Source organism: Coptis chinensis, chromosome 6 (assembly GCF_015680905.1).
Source record: "Coptis chinensis isolate HL-2020 chromosome 6, ASM1568090v1, whole genome shotgun sequence".
In the NCBI taxonomy this organism is placed as follows: domain Eukaryota; kingdom Viridiplantae; phylum Streptophyta; class Magnoliopsida; order Ranunculales; family Ranunculaceae; genus Coptis; species Coptis chinensis.
In genome coordinates, this window is record NC_141461.1 from 46,882,968 (window position 1) to 46,902,861 (window position 19,894).

Consider the following 19,894-nt stretch of genomic DNA (forward strand, 5'->3'; position numbering starts at 1 on the left):
CACCCTACACGAATCAGAGAAACAGATAAGTCTTTCATTGCTTTCTTTATTCTCTTCTTCCTGTCAGCCGCCAGAGAGAGTTATATTGCTGTTCTAGAGGGTAGTCTGTTCTAGTGCAAAGTCAGACTGCTGTTAACCATTGAATCCTGTGAGGAAGACGCCACTGTTGCCTTTCTGCACCATTGGAAGGGGCGAAATCTTTCCTTAAGGACAGCCTAATCCGCGCCTTGGTTATTACCTGTTATTCTGTCCTTGTCTTCTATTGTTTTCTTTTATCTGCATACAACAATCTTAAGGAAAGATCAAGATGTCTACACCTGTTGACACCACGCCGATCAAAGAAACTAATTGCGAGTCATGGAAGTAACTTCGTCTATGAGAGATCCCGCACCTCTACTTGAATGCTCATGAATTTACCTAATGTGTCCAAGATTGAATCCTTCAACGGTTCACACTTCAAGAGATGGAGAGAAAGGGTGTTCACAGCCCTAGATGTACTCAACTATGCAAAGTATCTCACTGATACAGCACCCGTGGAGGGTTCTAATGATTGAAAGAAAGAAATCAAGCCGCTTTGGCTCAATGGGAATAAGGTATGTCGTCATGCTATTTTGAGTACCTTGTCCAATGAGATTTTTGATATTTATTGTTCAAATAAGAATGCACATGATATATGGGAGAGTTTGAACAAGAAATACATAATAGAGGATGCTGGTACTCAGAAATATGCTATTGGGAATTTTCTAAAGTTCCATATGAGAGAGGATAGAGATGTAACGTCTCAAATCCATGATTTTCATGTGTTGATTAATGATTTGAAAACTGAGGGTATTAATTTACCCGAATCCTTTGTTCTTTGGATGTTTGATTGAGAAACTCCCCAAGTCTTGGAAACACTATAAAAATAGTATGAAGCATAAGCGTAAGCAGATGACTCTTGAGGATGTGATCATTCACATTCACATAGAGGAAAAGAACAAGACTCGGGATGAGGTGTTGTCTAAGGAATTTCATTCTAAAGCCAATATCGTTGAAGGTAATCCCAGCAAATCTAACAAAACCTCTAAGAAGCAGAAGTCCAACAAAAATAAGAATTTCAAGGTCAAAGGCACTTCTTTTAAAAGGAGTGGTACTGGCAATGGAAATTGTTATGTTTGTGGTAAACCTGGACATAGGGCTTTTCAGTGCAGACACAAGAAAGACACTGATGATCCTCCCAATGCTAATCTAGTTGAGGGAGATGATATTGTTGCTGCTGTCGTGTCACAAGTGTTCATAGCCACTGGGAAGAGGAACTGGGTACTAGATTCTGGTGCCACCCGCCACGTCTGTGGTGATGTTGAAGCCTTCTCAGACTACATACTAGTGAAAGATGAAAAGGTCTATATGGGTGACTCTAGGTCTGTTCCTGTTGAGGGAACAGGCAAGGTTCTTCTGAAGTTAACTTCAGGGAAAACCCTTTCACTTAGTAATGTTCTTCATGTTCCTGAGATTCGTCAGAATCTGATTTCTGTGTCCCTACTGGGAAAAGCTGGCGTCAAGGTGACTTTTGAGAGTGACAAGTTTGTTCTGACAAAGAATGAGGGTTTTGTTGGTAAAGGTTATTGTAATAACAGTGGTCTTTTCATGTTGAATGTACTTGACAACATTATTATTAATAAGAATGAATGAATACGCTTATTTGCTTGACTCTTTTAATATATGGCATGGTAGACTAGGACATGTGAATGTTCAGTATATGAAAAGGATGAAAGCATGTGGTTTATTGTCTAATATTTCTGATTTTTCTAATGATAAATGTGAAATATGTGCTGAGACTAAAGCCACGAAGAAACCCTGTAGAACTGTGTCTAGAGATAAAACTGAATTACTAACTCTTATTCATACGGATTTGGGTGAATTCAGAAGTACCATGTCTAGAGGGGGGAAGTTTTATTATATTACATTCATAGATGACTTCTCTAGGTACACCATGGTATATTTACTTAGACACAAGCATGAGGTGGGTGAGATGTTTCTCAAGTACAAAGTGAAGTTGAAAACCAATTTTAAGCTGTAAGATTAAGAGACTTGGTCCGATAGGGGTGGAGAATATGAGTCTAACCCCTTCCGGGACTTTTGTGACAAGAGTGGCATTATTCATGAGACTACTCCACCATACTCTCCTGAGTCTAATGGAGTAGCCGAAAGGAAAAACAGAACACTTAAAGAGATGATGAATGCTATGCTTGTAAGTTCTGGAGCTTCCCTGAACTTGTGGGGGGAAGCAATCCTATCTGCTTGCCATATACAGAATAGGATACCCAACAAGAAAACAGGGAATAAGACACCATATGAGTTATGGAAAGGTCATGTACCTAACGACATATTTAAAAATGTGGGGGGTCTTCTTGCTAAGGTTCTTGTGAGCGAACCTAAAAAGAGAAAATTGGGACCTAGAAGCTGTTGATTGTATGTTCATTGGTTATGCTCATAATAGTCTTTGCATATAGATTTTTAGTAGTAAAATCTGATAATAACCTTGTCGATGCTAACACTATTATAGAGAGTAAAAATGCTGATTTCTTTGAGAATTTGTTTCCTTTGAAAATTGGCATTGAGAGGTTGGTAGCTCCTAGTGAACAACAATCAACGAGATCCTGAAATTTCTGAACAAGAAATTCGGAAGAGTAAAAAGAGGCAGGAAATCCACCAATTTTGGTGATGACTTTTACACATTTCTTCTTGATGATGATCCTGTGGCATTATAATGAGGCAATCGGTTCTCGAGATGCTCCTTTCGGAAGGATGCTATACACTCATAACTAGATTCGATTATAGCTAATCACACATGGGAGATAGTTGATCTACCTCACGGGTGAAACCTATCGTTACAAGTGGATCTTCAAAAAAGAAATTGAAACTAGATGGTTCCATTGAGAAATACAAGGCTAGACTTGTAGTCAAGGGTTCTCCAGAAGAAAGGCATTGACTATTTTGATACTTATGCTCCTGTAACTAGGATTTCTTCTATAAGAGTTCTAATGGCTCTAGCTGCTATTCATAATTTATTTATTCATCAAATGGATGTAAAAACTGCATTTTTGAATGGTGATCTTGATGAAGAAATATATATGATGCGACTTTGAGGAGGCACGATAGTCTTAGGGGAATGAGCATAAAGTATGCAAATTAGTTAAGTCTTTATATGGGTTGAAACAAGCGCCAAAACAATGGCATTAAAAGTTTGACAGTGTCATGATGTCTAATGGATATCACATAAATGATGCTGATAAATGTATTTACTTCAAATCTTTTGATGTGAATTCATATGTGATTATCTGTCTATATGTGGATGACATGTTAATCATGAGTCCTAGCCTTGATGTTGTGAGAAACACCAAGATGTTTTTATCCTCCCAATTTGAAATGAAGGATTTGGGAGAAGCTGATGTGATTCTTGGAATCAAAATCATCGTAAAACGATGATGGCTATACGCTTTCACAAGAGCATTATGTTGAGAAGTTTTTGAAGAAGTTTAACTTTTATGATAGTAAGCCCGCGGTCGACACCTTATGAGGCAAATAGTGAACTTCGGAAAAATGCTCAACATGGTGTACTTCGATCTAGATATGCCCAAATTATTGGTAGTCTCATGTACTTGATGAATTGCACTAGACGACATTGCTTATGCAGTTAGCGGGCTAAGCGGATACACTCATTGTCCTAGTCGGGGAACATTGGAGTCGTTAGAGATTAGTCAAGTACTTGAGAGGAACAATGAATTACGCATAAGGTTTAGACAAACTCCACCGTGATAGAGGGTTATTGTGATGCAAATTTGGATATCCGATTCTCATGATATCAAGTCCACTAGTGGTTATATTTTCACCCTAGGTGGAGGTGCGATCGCTTGGAAATCTTCTAAGCAGACCTTGATAGCTCGTTCAACCATGGAGTCCGAGCTTATTGCTTTAGATAAAGCAAGTCTGCCGGGTCGAGTGGCTTAGAAACCTCTTGGCAGATCTTCCTATTGGTACAAAACCGCCTCCCAATTTGTACCTATGCATTGGATTTGTCAGCCGCAATAGCAAAGGCAAAAGAGCAAATTGTATAATGGGAAAAGGGCATATTAGATGCGAGACTACTGATCTATAAAGCATTTCTTTGGAATCTGGAGTTGTGGCTCTAGATTATGTGAAGTCGAGTTAAATTTGGCCGATCCTCGACAAAGCCCACTTAACAGGAGACAAGTGGTTGATCGTCGAGGGGATGGGACTTTTGCCTTAGATAGAGGCGACATCGACGGCAACCCCACCTATGTGTGATTGGAGATCCCATGAAGTAGGTTCAAAGGGAAAAACAAGTCACCCTCGCCGCCCGGTATGCTATTGTCTTTATTTGAGGCGCCCCACCCTATGACTAGATAGCATTATTGTATACTTTGTATAACTTGAATAGCAATGAGAAAAAGGATGAGTTATTTTACTCTTAATGGAATCCATAGTCCATTATTTTTTATGAGATAGTGTATTTTAAGCTGCTATGTACACTTGATGGATATCCACCTACGTGAATGTAGAACTGGGTCGGTTCTTATGAGTATTCGTGCAAATACTCTAGAGCATTCACATAACACAGGAAGCCATAAAGGGCCAAAAAAGCAACAACACTTGTAACAGGCATATAATGAAGGAGCAATGTGGGTGCATGTCCTCTATTTTACTACAAGGGAATGTTGGTTCAAAGATTTTTAATCCACCACTTTCGCGTATTATAAGACATGTTACCCATGATGGGTTCAAGCCGAAAAGCACCAAGATATCTTATGCATTGTTTTTCGATTCTCTCGGCATTTTGTTAACCCATTTCTTTTGTAATATCCTATTCCAAAATAGTGGGGGACTATAAGTATTTTGAAATAGTAGGGGATTGTTGGAATCTTCATGTGTATTTCAAATACTTGTGTGTTGTTTAGTCCTACATTGGTGAACCACCACTAGGAAGTGAGGTATATGAGGTGAACCTCTAACATAAGGGCGTGCCCTTAGGGTACAAAGGCTTTTGTGTTAGGAGGGAGGACTCACCCAAAGCCACACGCGCGCGCCCGCCCGCCCCGCACCGAGCCGTGTCGTGACGTGGGCTTGGGCTGTTTGTCTAGTGGGTAGTGGATTACCAATTGCCTGAACTCGTGTATACAAGAAGACGCCACTGTTGCCTTTCTGCACCATTGGAAGGGGCGAAATCTTTCCTTAAGGACAGCCTAATCCGCGCCTTGGTTATTACCTGTTATTCTGTCCTTGTCTTCTATTGTTTTCTTTTATCTGCATACAACATCTCTTCCACTTTATAATTATAGAACTAGTACACCATAAATTAGCCACATAATCCTCATATATCCCTCGCTCAAAAGGAGCAAGGCGAGACAAAACTTCATCGCGGAATTTACTGAATAGAGGTACGACCACCTTATAAGAATGAATGTTCCCAAAACTACCAACCCGAGTTTTGAGACCCTGAGAAATGGATTTTGATGTCTGAGGCACTTCCCAAAGAGATGGGCAAAAAATGCCGGTGCAAAATATAAACTCATCTGTTTATGGTTAAGTGCGAGACTGAAGAGGATGCAAGCTACCAAATCATTCTTAGAGAAAATTGCACCAACAGCTCCAACAGTAAGGCCCAAGCTGATGCAATTTACTGAAAATGGCCATGGTCAATTAGTACCAGACAAGGGTTCAGTAAAATCTAGCAAGCTGCCAAACTAAGTCTTCTTTATGACTACTACCACGACTAGCATAGTAGACAGTTAGGAAATAGATTGCAACTGGAAAGAAGATGAACATGTCCGAAGACAAAACTGTCCACCTCATAAGAAGTTTCCCAAGAGAGGACTTATGGCCCCTTGACGCGTAAAGGGCAACCGAGTCAGGATGGAAATAATGGAGCACGAGAGAATGAGCATAGCTCTGGTAAGCTGTGAGAGGTGGATAATCAAGACCCCAATAGCTAAGGTTATTGGATGTGGTGTTCTGATACCATTCCGTGACTGGGGTGTTTAGGGTGATCTCCATCCAATGTCTTTGTGCCTTGTAATATCCATACTTTGGTGCATCTCCAGCCCCAGAGTAAGTGTGCATAGACACCAACACTCTAACTAATATTGCAAACACACTAAACTGAAGCAACCTTTCCACTTTCTAGCTGCCACCACAAATCATCACCATTATCTTTTATCAATTTCTTCTTCCCTCTCTTTTTCTCCATCCTTGCCGATCCTTCTCTATCGAACTAAACCAAATTCAAAATTTGCCGATCCAATTGCCGTTCAAATATGATTTGCCGATTCTATTGCCGTTCAAAAATGATTTACCGATCCAATTGTCGTTCAAATATGATTTTCTGATCCTATTGTTGTTCAAATCTAATTTGCCGATCCAATTGTCGTTCAAATATGATTTGCCGATCCTGTCGTCATTCAAATATAATTTGCCGATCCAATTGTCGTTCAAATTATTTGCCGATCCTATTGTTGTTCAAATATGATTTACCGATCCAATTGCCGTCCAAAAATGATTTGCCCGATCCTTTAGTATATTGACATGCCCATATCAAATACACCCAACTAAAATCCCTAGCCAATACCCAATTCTGATTCTTTGCCCAGCCCTTTATATTTAAGACCAAATAGCTCATCTAAAAAAGCCCATGAACTCCTTTTTATGGTCTTTTAACTACAGCTTCAGACTTAACTGCCGACCATATATTTATTTTGTTCTATTTCTTTCCCAAAGTTTTATTTACTAAACTACCATCACTAGCCAATATTGAAACTGCCCAAAAAAAAACAACTACGACTACTGGCTGAATCTTTAATCCTTTATTCTTACCCACAATTTACCAAATTGTCATTACATTTTATCAAATAATTTTGATTTTTACATGCCAATTTAATATCTTCTGTTCATGATATTTGCCTATCCCTACTACTACTATTTTACCAATCAATTAACAGTTTAACCTAAAAAAAAAAAAACTTTTTTGCCACGCAGGCTTTGCCCATGTAACAAAGAGAGGGCGATGTTCCAACCCCCACAAATATGGCCCAATAAAAGCCTAATTCAATACAAACTCACACTCATAGTCTATGCTCAGAGCTTATCTATAATAAAGCCCATGCTCAGAGCTTATCTACAATAAAATCCACACTCAGAGCCCATGTTCAAAGCCTACATACCTACACGTAAAATCAATATCAATTGCGCACATGTTTTGCGAGTCAAACAACTTCCACAACTTCATCCACAACCTTCACAACTTCGTCCATATTCAAGATTCACTTCCATCAACTAGGGCTGGCAATGGGTCGGGTAAGAACCGATACCCGATCCGGTCCGAACCAATAAAAGTGGGTCTGGTACAGGTAGTTAGCATATTGGACCGGTTCTGGACTTGAAAATAAGAACCGGACTTTTATTGGATTGGATCTGGATTAAGTTTTGATCGAACCATTTTGGACCCGATCCGGTTGAAATGAGGTTAAAAACTTAAAATTATTCTTGCCGTATATTCCCATTTCCTTCTCAATTTTGCATTATTTTTTAACATAATAAAAAAGATTGTTTCTATCTAAAGAAAAATCTTCCCTTACAAATTTCAATTTCAAATCATCTATCACGCCCATTCAAACCACAAATCATGCAATTAAGATTTGAATTCCTAACTATCTAGTGCATATTCCAAAAAAATCAAAAGGGAATAATATCTTGCCAAGGTGAATTCTCTATAATCATCTATATATACTTCATTCTTTACTGCTACTATCACAATAAATTAGCATGCAATCCAACGTTTTTTTAATGTAAGCCTCTTAGATTTCATATATTTTAGATGCATTATTTTTAATTATTATTTTTGATCATATTGATAGATATACTAATTTATATTACTTTTGACTTGTTTGGTGCAGAGACTCAGAGAGTGAAGTTATGAGTAATCCTATTCCCATTGTTGAGAATGTCACCCCTGCTGAAGCTTCATCTCCACCATCTGGAGTGAAAAGGAAGCTAAGGTCAAAAGTGTGGCAGGATTTTGACAAGAAAAAATCATCGGAAGGTAAAGACATTGCTACTTGTAAGCATTGTAGGAAGGAGTTTACTGCATCTAATGAAAATGGTACTAGTCATCTAGCAAAACACTTGAAATCATGTCCTAGAATGAAAAACAAAGATGTGTTTCAGCCATTGATTTTTGCTAATAAGGATATCCATGATGGAACTCATGCTATTAAAACATTCAAGTTTGATCAAAGTCGAAGCCGACTTGATTTAGCACGAATGATAACAAAGCATGGGTATCCATTTTCAATGGTTGATCATGAATTTTTCCGTATTTTCATAAATAATCTTCAGCCACTGTTCAAACTTGTAACAAGAAACACAATCAAGAGTGATATTCTTACAATATATAGAGAAGAGAAGGAAAAGCTTTACAATTTTTTCGATTATTTTTCTGGTAGAGTCAGTTTTACTACTGATTTATGGACTTCAGAAACACAAGATGCATATCTTTGTTTGACTGCCCATTTCATAGATAACAATTGGAACTTGCAAAAAAAGATTTTAAGTTTTGTGTTTATGGAAACGTCTCACACATCTGATGAGATATCAAGGGTTGTCATGGCATGTTTGCTAGATTGGAATGTGGATAAAAAGGTTAACACTATTACTGTTGATAATGCATCTAATAATGATGCAATGTTAACCAAGATTAGAGCCATGCTTAATCGTGATCAGTTGTTAGTCCTTGGAGGAAAGTTTTTACATGTACGTTGTACCACTCACATTCTTAATCTTATTGTCAAAGATGGTTTATCTGTTATTGGGTCTGCACTCTCTAAGATTAGAGAGAGTTGCAAGTTTGTGAAGGGAACACCACAAAGAAAACTCAAATGGAAATCTGCAGTCGACCAAGTGAAGGTAGCAACAACAAAACAGATTTGCCTAGATGTTCCAACCAGGTGGAATTCGACCTATAAAATGCTTAAACGTGCATTGATGTATCAAGATGCATTCTGTCGATTGGAACAGCGGGAGTCCGACTTTTTAACGAACCCAAGCAAAGAAGATTGGGAAATGGCTAGGGTGATTTCTGGATGTTTGAAGGTGTTCTATGATTCGACAAAGACTCTTTCAGGTATATGGTTCAATAACTACTAATTCTTATTAACTAGACTATTTTTTTTTTCTTTTACATGTTTCTAGTTTTAGTTTTATCTCTTGGATGTTTCAAGTTAGTAATGAATTATTTGATATACAGGCACTGATTATCCCACCACAAATATGTATTTTGCTGAAGTATGTGAAATTCATGTGAACTTGCTTCAATGGCTAAATCATGAAGATGTATTGGTGATTCTGATGGCGGAGAAAATGTATGAAAAATTTAAGAAGTATTGGTCCGTTTTGTAGTTTGCTTTTAGTCATTGCATGGTTTTGGATCCTCGCTTCAAAATGATGTTTGTTCAGTTTTATTATAATCTTATATATGGAGTGATGATGAGGTTTATGTTAATCAAATCTGAGATACTTTGTTTGACTTATATAACGCAGTATGCTTGAGTCTAGCTCGAACTCAAGCACTAGTACTCAAGTTTTCCATGGCAGCTCTTCAAGTGAAGCAAAGACGGGGATTAGTAAGGACAAGCTCCAAAGGTTTGAAACATGGTGCCATAATAAGGAGGGTTATGATGGTGCACTACAAAAATCTGAGTTGGAGCAAAGATTTGGACGAACCCATATTTCCCCGCTAATAGTGAGTTCAAGATCTTGAATTGGTGGAAGGTTAATAGTCCAAAGTATCCTATTTTGTCTAAGCTAGCACGTGATGTTCTTACAATTCTGTTTCATCCATCCCATCTGAATCAGCCTTCAAAGACTAGTGGCGTGGTGTCTTTGAACGAAAGTACCGTTCTTGCTTGACTCGGATACATTGCAAGCTCTTATTTGTGCACAAGATTGGTTGAATTCGGGTACTGGAGGTATGTATCAATTGCAAAAGTTTAGTATGTCAAATTATATATGATATCAGTTTTCTCAAGTTGGTTTTTTACTTGATAGGTTCTTCCACTGTTCAAATAACACACATGGATGTTGACAACGAAACGGTGGCTTTGATGAACTAGGTTGGTGGGACTTGGACTAGAGTATGGTTTAGAAGTTGCTGATTATAGGAACAGCAAGTTTTTTTTTTTTTGTGAGCAGGAACAACAAGTTAATAAGGGATGTATGCAGTTCCCAATTATTTATTAGTTTTTTTTAATAAACAAGAGTGGGCGACTGGGCGTAGAGTGCAAGATTGTAAGCTTTTATATTGCCTTTTTATTGAGTAATGAAAATTTTCTTCTTTTATTTATGTGTTGCCTTTTTTATTTCTATGCATTGTTTATATATAATTATATTTAGACAAAGAAGGTATTCCACCTGATCAGACAGAGATTAATCTCTGCTGGAAAGCAACTAGAAGATGGACGTACTTTAGCTGGAAGAGTCAACTTTGCATTTGGTGTTGAGGTTAAGAGGTGGATTTGCAGAAAGACAAGATGATTTGCAGGAAGTGCTGCGCTAGACTGCACCTGAGGGCAGTAAATTGCAGGAAGAAGAAATGTGGTCATAGGCTCATAGCAATCAACTGAGGCTCAACTGCCTAAGAAGAAAATTAAGTGAGTTTTGGTCTCTTCTGCGGGGGGCATCTTTAGATTTTAGGCAGGTCATAAATTGCACTGAATGTCAGAGTGGTTTAGCTTCAGAGCTTGTACTGCTACTTTATTTCCTTCAGACTGTGGACGTTGTTAGAGTTTTGTAAGTTTGAAACTATATTAATTAAGTAAAACCAATTCAGTCTGTGGAGTGTGGACGTTGTTAGAGTTTTGTAAGTTTGAAACTATATTAATTAAGTTTGAAAGATGAAACACTGTCTTAACCAGGCCAACAAACATGCTCATTATCCAAAATACCAAATATGGAAATGACAAGAAATATTTTGACATTCAAACAACAGCCATATGCCCATATCCTCTTTCAACTAAAATGGACCTACAAAACCTTGAACAAAGGATAAAATGTAGAAGCAAGAGAGATTCCAATCATGGAGCAGCAGCAAGAAGCCAGGAACTACTATACGTCCAGCAACCTGATCAAGATCCCGCTGACCAGTAGATGTGATTACCCTTCCACGGTTCCACCCTTAGGATCAACATCAACAATTTTCACGTCATCAGCACCACTGGTCCACTGCTCTTGCAGAAATGTAGTGGACGACTTCCGTTCCTCCTGTTTTGTAAGTTGTAAGACCATGAAGTAGCCCAAGCTTAACCGGGTCAGTTCAGACTGGGAGTCTTGCATTGCATGTTTAAGTCTGCAATTCCTAAGGTTGTGCCTATGCTGTTATGTACTCTGTACTCAATGAAACAGTTATTCCATTTTGGTGGGAGAAAAGAAAAGATACCCCACCAAGCAAGTTTGCAAGCCCTGCAAGTACATGGGAGCAACAGATTCAATAAGTACCATATATATTAATTATGTCATTAGGTTGTGCACTATATAGAAGAGAAGGGACACACCTCTACAGTCTACACCACCGATGCAAAACAGGACCACTAAAAGCTCAACAAACCAATACGACATTAATTTGTAAAGCAGAAGCAAGAAACCGGAAGCAATGACTCCAATGAGGGCAAACAACACCATTTGTTCGGTTGATGTTGGGTTGATGTCCACCACACCGCTAGCACCTGTGTCTTCAGTATTCAAATAATCATCCGAAGCATCCTATAAGCAAACATTAATTTGCTCATAACTACTAGCTCGCTTAGATTTCCGTACTTTTACACTTGAGAAGAAACAATCATAATGCCTAGAAATACATATCACTTCCAGAACCATTGAAAGTATTACCTTTAGGAGTTGGTCTAGTTCAATGGATGCTTCTCTGGCACTCCATGCTGTGATGCTGAGTGCTGACCAATAAGATGCTCTTAAAATAGTACCGACCGCCATGATCCATAAAAACACTTCTGCAACATCAATTAATGGACGTCGTGGAGACTGGTAACATCTTAATATGTTATTGGTTCGGATCCAATTACAAAAGACCCGGTCCACCCGATCCAAATTAAAGTTATTGGTTCCAAACGGATCGGGTCCGGAATCAAGAAAACATTTCCAGTCCGGTTCTGGTTCTCAATTTCAAATTTTCATTTGGGTCTGGTACGGTTCTGGATCTACACTTGTTAAAAATGGAGCGGTTCTGGATTCTCAAATATCCGGACCGATCCAACCCATTGCCAGCCCTACCATCAACTTCATATCATGTGATAGTTCTCCCGCCAGTTCTCCAATTTCATCCCATGATTGGAATATTAGAGAACGAGGAAGTAACTATCACCAATCCTACCTATAAAATCCAACCTTCGTAATTTTCCAGAACTACGCAATCGAGACTTGATCCCAAGCAATATCTTTGGGTACGTGGGCAACTTCAAAACCGAAGTCCAGTCTCAACTCTCCCAACAACCATCTCCTTCACAATCTCCTCCGAAAAAGACCACTTCCGACCCAACTGGTGTGTTTAGGCAAATCTTGCTGAAACAATAACTTTGGGGGAAAATTGGTTGTCAAAATTCACCTATTTTAGCACCAGTGGGAAATTGGTTGCATGCTCTGTTGAATATCTCTTTGTAAGTGGTTTTGTTATGTATATGATTATTCATTCTTTTTTAGTTATGTGTAGGTTAAGCTTTCTAAGTAATTGAACAAGGGGATTTATTGAATTCATTAGATGCATTTTGAATCAACTAGTGTGTGTAGTGGTATGTGGTGTTGTAGTAGTTGGGTGGGTGTTGCAGTGGTTACTGTGCTACGCTGCTGCTGCTACTGCTTGTGTGTGTTGGCTGGTAGTGTGTGTATGTGAGTGTGTGCTGGCAGGTGGTGATGGTAGTGTGTTGAATGCGTGTGTGTGTGTGTTTGTGGTATTGCTCTGTGTGTGTGTGTGTGTGTGTGTGTGTGTGTTGGGTGAGTTGGTTGATTGTTTCGATTGAAGGTGGTGCGTGTGTGTGTGTTAGGTGTGTTGTGTGTAAGATGTTATGTGGTAGTACATTGGTCATTGGTCATTAGGTGGGTGTTTGTGTGCAGGTTGGTTTAGGTGTTGCGTGCTGGGTGTTGTTGTTGCTGCTGCATGCTGTGTGCTGCTGCTAAGTGCTGAGTGCTACTATTGCTGCTGCGTGCTAGGTTGTTGCTGTTGTGTGTTGGGGTGTTGGGTGCTGCATGTTGTTGCTATATCAAGATGATGTATCAATTGGTATTCCATCTTTGGTGTTGTTTCAGTTTGCTGGGGTGTTGGGTGTTGTTTCAGTTTGGTATTCCATCTTTGGAATAGTTGATAATCCTTGGTGATATATCAAGATGATGAGTTAATGAAATGGTGCTGCAAAAATGTTGTCGTATGTTAACTGTACCCAATTTTGTTGGTTTTAGTTAGCATTGAACATATCGTATTCTTTTAGTGGTGTGATGATGCTCGGGATAGATTTGAGTTTCTTTCTCCAATGGAGGTGCTTTTTAACCCACATACTTGGGAAGTTCACGTAGTTGGAATTCAATGTTATTTCTATTTTTATAATTCATTGAGTTTGAAAAACCAAAAAAAAATAATATTTCCAAAAAGTTTAAATATCATTTGCCACGGAAAAAAAACCATGTAAACAAACACTGACAAATCTCGTATTTTTCCACTAGAATTTTGTGCAAACAAACACTAACAAACATAAATTTTCCCACTAGAGATTTGCCAGTAAACAAACACAGCCTAATGGATTCAATTGCGCACGACTTATGGAGTGCAAGAGATTGAACATATTATTGATCAATCAATTTTATGATATGGGGTTGTTTTTAACTTTTATATAATTTGAACGGTTTATAATATTTTTTTTTTATTGTATTATATGAGTGAGTTCAATTTATTAAGATTGGCTATTTTTCCACGCACAAATTTGGACGTCAAATAAATACATTTGGTTCTTATTTTTTAAGAATTTTTTTTTTTTTTTTTTTTTAAAAGTAGCTTTTAAGAAAAATCTCAACCAAACATGTTTATTCAAAAACTGTTTTTAGAATAAATATTTTTTCAAAAAAATACTTTTTAAAAAAAACTGATTTTTTGAAAAAATGAGATCCAAACACCCACTTAAGCTCACGAATACTTCTTGTCATGTTTCTTTATTATTCTTCTTAGCTTCTTCATCATCGTCTTTTTTTTTTTTTTTTTCCTATTTGCTCATAATTGAATAATTGAATTATGGGTCGTTTTCACCTCAATAGTAAGTAACAGAAAATAATTAGCACATGTTCTGGGGATAATTAACATCTTTTATTCCACCCATGTTCAAAAGCTCTTATCCAATAAAAAGGCCATTTCAGTCCACACAATCAACAAATGTGGAAACTTGGTATTGAAGCTATTCTTACTAAACAAACATTATATTTATTATTACCCACAAACAAATTCAGGACAAAATGTATGCTGTTAGGCATCCTCTCGACAAAGCTAAAACAAAAGTAGAAATGAAACAATCAGTAAAAATATTCTTTCACTTTAACTACTTCAGTGCAAGCTTGCTTGTTGTCGTAAAGAAGAAGCAATAAAAATGCAAAAAAGTGAGAAATCACGGCGCTGAACGATGCTCATACGTACCCCAAAAATGAGTGAGGGCCTAAATTTTGGACCGAGAGAATGTGCTGACTTACCATGCCATCAAGTTTGTTGACCCCTCAGGCCATCAAAACATGACAATACTCCGTTCAATAAAGTGCCACGTGTTGATTACAGACTGGAGTTGTTGCTAACAGGGAAGCAGAATTGCTTGTCTCCAAAACCTCCAACAGAGTTAATTTGGGTCCCACCATACAGCTAACAACTTCAACCTTTCATTGGCAGATCAGATTTTGCCCATAAATTTATGAGAGAGAGAGTGAAATAGTTTTGTTTCTCAACAAAATCGATCACCAATAATTATTCAGAGTCGTCGTCATCATTGCTAAATTCCAATTTATATTGTTTTGGTCTCTCCTCTTTTTGCAAAATATCCCATAATCTTTTTTGTTTTTTGAGAATCCCACAAACTTGATCAAGCTTAAACGATTGTCCATTCTTTCTTGAGTGGTGATACACACATTGATCTGTTGCCATTAGCCCATTACCACGTAGTCTAAAACAAAACCGTAGGATCCATTTGAGATATGCACTTCAAGTAAGGGCCACCATCTTTTTTCAACCAGAAAAAACACATGCGATGTTATCATCGTCTCTTTGACTTAAGAAAAAACATAATATTAAGAAATCCTAAAATAAAAACTAAAGAAAATACAAAATGACCATAAAAATAAAACAGAAACAAAAGAGAAACAATTTATTCCTTCCCCAAAAAGTCTTTCTTTCCCCGTTAAACTCAATGGTCATGGATATGCGTTGGTGTGCACACAAGTCAGAACACACCCGTTCTTGCATTAATGAGTTCTTGTGATTTACGTGATTTCGTCATGTCATCTGTCATCTGTGAATTTCGCATGTTCATATAAAACTAACTTATATTTAGTTTCTCATTTTCTGTTAATTCTGATCATATGGTGACTGCTTTTGGTAAACCATACACACAGTCTCAGTGGGAAGCGAATCACGTCTTAAGCAGTTAAGCGCATATGTCATGTATCCTGAATCTTGGGTGGCACTTAATAAAAATTCAATTCGTATATAGTTGCATGGTTGCATTACGGTTACAAATGGCTCCCACATAAATTATGCACAGATCGAGTTGTAGAAAACTTTTTTTCTCGATAACCAGTTGTGATAAAAAGGCTAATATTAGTATATAACCATTTACCTCCTAATACCCAAAATGTGCCCTAACAAAGATACAATAATGTTGTAATAGCAGAAATATCTTTAGTGAGTAACTAGACACAAAATATCCAATTAACTATTAGCGAAAAAAAAAATATATCCAATTAACTGGACGCAAAAGTATCCAACGTATTTATGGTTGTGCTCCGGAAATATTCTGCCAAAAGGTTTAATCTCCATCTTAATCAATTAGTCAAAAGCCCAAACCAAAAACTAGTCTGTAACAAAGATGAACAAGTGCTACACTTTATGACTTATGACAGGAAACTATTAACAACAACATGATCAAGTCTTGTGATGTGTGGTTACAAACACTTGTCCATATGTATTCAGTCATTTTCCATCTTAATTTCCATGATCTTTCAAAGATTTTATTGCTATGTAGTGTGTAACTGTGACACTGTGTGCGCTTGGTTTCCATATCTAAAGATCTGAGAAGTGAGAATAATATCCAATATCTTTGTTTCGTTAATTCTTCACCACTCAAGCTCGTACCTTTTTGTTTGTCGTCTTGTTTCACTTTAGAACTCTATCTTTATCCTCTCTCTTGACTGTTTTTTTTTGGTGAAGCTCTCTTGACTGTTGGGTTTTGAGGTTGCATGTCTCTTAATTTCTTAATTATTTGCCGTTATATCAGCTTCAATCCTTCATCAGCTAGCTTGCACGTATATATGCGATCATTGCGATGAATGACTTTGTGTACTAAAAAATATAATCTATAGTAGCTTTTGCTCAAAGAATACACCTCACCTTGCTCGTGTATAAAGTTATTGTACGTGTACTTGGTACGTGTCTAGATATAATTACATACATACTGCCACGTTGAACTATACTTTCCAAAAATGATTTATGTTCGATTGTCCGGCACTGCGGCCATGGGTCTAAAATCTAAAGTGGTATCCAATATAGCCAAAGCTTCTTTACCGGTTAAGATTTCTAGACTCTAGTTCAAACACAAAATGTAATTTAAGTTTTAATTATCGGCTATAAGCCTATAATCGATATGGGGCAGGTGATCGAATTTTATTACACATCAATGTAGGCTTTTATTGGTTTTAGTTAGCATCCAAGTATCCAGCCAGTTAATTACAATCAGTCATTGATTTTTTGATTTTCAGTTAAAGGTTCAATGCCAATTTAAATGTTGGTCCTCAAATCTCAGTCAATACCAATACGTTGATGCTACAGAGCCAAATCATTCTTCCGATTTTGCTCTATTGCAATGTGTTTTGGTATATCGTGGCATATCATTTTGTACTACGAATGATAGAGCCAGCCCAAAAGCATTATATTAGAGGCTTTAGTTAATTTTTGAAGTAACCATTTTTTTATTTTTTATCTATTTTATCTATTTATTTTTTTTATCGATTTTTATTTATTTTTTAAAGTAACCACTAACCTTGAGCAGAAAATACACCAATTTTAGCTTATGGATTATTTACTATACGACAACTCTCTCATAGTCTCATGCTTGTTTCGAGTGGAATAGTTGCTAGCGTGCGCTTTGGGGTGAGGTTGGTTTCTTTAGGCTTTCCGTCATCAGCGTCTTGAATTTGAAGTACTCATGAAAGGAACTAAGGAAGGTGTGGATCACGTGAGGTGGGGTAATTTTGCATGTACTGCTTAACTTGTAATGTAATCCACGGAGTCTTTTTGTTACAAAACCCCATGCTTATTTTCCTCAAATCACAAGCTAAAAATGTATCACGCAATTGCATTTGCATTTGCAATTTTATGTCGGCCACTTGATAAAATGCTCCATGTGCATATATAATCTTTGCGAATCAATTTACTTTGAGTGATGATCTAATAGGCTTTTGTTCAATTTTGTTAATTATCTCAATATTTGAAACAAGAACAACTACTACCAAGTACCAAGAGACCGACTTTTCAATTTGTCTTTCTTTTTACTTTTTAGCACTGCAAATTAAAGTGGCTTTGAAAATAATGTACGTTTATCATATATGGTGTAAAAATTGATCAAGGTTAAAAACCAAGTGCTCCAAAAGCATATTATGTATTTTGCCATTATATTAAGTCGGATCAATGCAAACTTAAAAAAATTTGTTTTTTTTTTTTTTTTTTTTTGACAAACTTTAAGTTTTTGAGATTTAAGGACACATGTAGAACAATGAATAACCAGCCAAATCTGGCACTTAATTAGCTCTTAAAAATTATGCAACTAGAAATTAAATTTCTCTTTGCTTACACCTAACCCAAGCTGCCTACAGAAAGTAATACAAAATTAAAAATTATAATAAATCTTACTATATTAGAAAAATGTGGGGGTTGACGAAAGTGAAAATTCATGTCACGTTTCATGTCCGTCACAGGAGCATTTTCGTCATTTCTCAGTTTTTTGTTTTTATTTTTTTATAATTTTAGATCCCTATGTTTTATATAAACTACATAACAGTCCCTAATCTTTACAATAATTACATGATTGTCCCTATATTGTACGATAATTATATAAAAGTTCATATATTTTGTGCTCTAGACACTTTCTTTAGTGTGTTTTTTGTCTAGAGAAAGACCAATATTATTTTTTGATTCTATTCCAATTTTAGCAACACCTCACTTTTTGGGTATATTAACTGTTTTTAAAATTTCTTATCTCTCCTTTTTACCCTTTCATTTGTAACTGCCAATTTATTCTACAAATAAATAATACTAAAATCTAATGTGTCCAGGCTGTAGGTGTGTGTGTCAATCGGAGGCCACTCATCAGGCAAGGGTGCGTGTGTATAGCTCCAAGATGTACTGCAATCAAATAATACAATTGTGTTATAAAAAAAAAACCATTTGTCCTTTCACAATTTCACAATTTGAATTACATCAAACAAAGTTTTAAACATCTTTATTCAAAATTATCGAGATGATTTTAAATTGTTAAAAGTTGTATTGAAAATTAGTTGTAATCAACATACATTTTTTCCGTTTTTTGAAGTTGATGTTTTCCACATTGTTTTGGTCTCTCAGAAATTCATCTCACTTTTAATTGAATTTTTAGATTTCGAATGAATTTTAGTTATTTTGATTAACTCACTACTCTTTTGGTAACTGATTTAGTTTGTAGTTTTTTTTTTCGTTGGCAGTTGGCTTCTTTAGTTGGGACTAATAAAAGAGGTCAAAATTGTAAAAGTAAGTATGAAATTTGAGACAGATGTCAAATTTCAATTTTTATAGAGGAAAAACACAAAAAAAAAAGTTTGCTATTTCCTCTAAACTTAAAAAATTTGCGTATGTGTACCTATACCCAATTTTCTGTAGGTTTTTCTACCTAATTTAAATTACAAAAATGTCATATACTAAAAATTACAAAATTGTCTTTATGTGTTTTTCTTTTAGTGTGATATTGCCACTGAACTTTACACGTATTATGTATTCCATTTTTCTATCTCTCTTAATCTAAACAAATAACTACTAATATTTCGGTTTTTTTAGAAAATCGAAACGACAATCTTATTGTAATTAAATGAAAGTATACACTTCTATTTTGGGAAAAAAATTTATACATGAGGAAAAAATAGTAATTTCACTTTAATTGTAAATTAAACAAAAATTGTGGCTTATCCATGTTGGGATGTTCCATGTGCCCAGGGATGTGGCATGAAGTAATTGATAAAACGTGCCATGTTCTTCACCTATTCTTGAAGACGGATGTTCTGAAATGGACCAATTCTTTTGTCCTATTATTTGTACACATGTCATCATATGGGCTGTCTATCTAAAAATGCAGTTATCTAAAACTAGTTGAAGATCAGCTTTCATCAATCACTACTCATTTAGCTGGAGATCCATAACCCGTGTGTTAAATAATAATATTTAAAAAAAAAAAAAAAAAAAAAAAAAAGAAGAATTGAAGGGTTAATTAACAAAGTTGTCACTTGGAGCTTTTTTTGTTCTTATAACCGTCAAATTGATTTATCTTTTACTTATTTTAAATATTTATTTTTG

General features: G+C 36.4%; 1 protein-coding gene and 1 pseudogene across 1 annotated transcript; both read right to left on the reverse strand.

Moving 5' to 3' along the window:
* Window positions 1–5,187: 5,187 nt before the first annotated feature.
* LOC147493271 (putative dolichyl pyrophosphate Man9GlcNAc2 alpha-1,3-glucosyltransferase pseudogene) lies at window positions 5,188–7,307 on the reverse strand (annotated as a pseudogene).
* Window positions 7,308–10,918: 3,611 nt separating this feature from the next.
* Window positions 10,919–12,261, reverse strand: LOC147493272 (signal peptide peptidase-like 2). Its single transcript, XM_086568795.1, has 3 exons — window positions 11,935–12,261; window positions 11,601–11,808; window positions 10,919–11,508 (listed from the first exon to the last, which is right to left on the reverse strand). Exons 1-3 carry the CDS (start codon window positions 12,034–12,036, stop codon window positions 11,417–11,419), a joined length of 402 nt encoding a protein of 133 aa, XP_086424921.1. The 5' UTR covers window positions 12,037–12,261; the 3' UTR covers window positions 10,919–11,416.
* Between the last annotated feature and the right edge of the window lie 7,633 nt (window positions 12,262–19,894).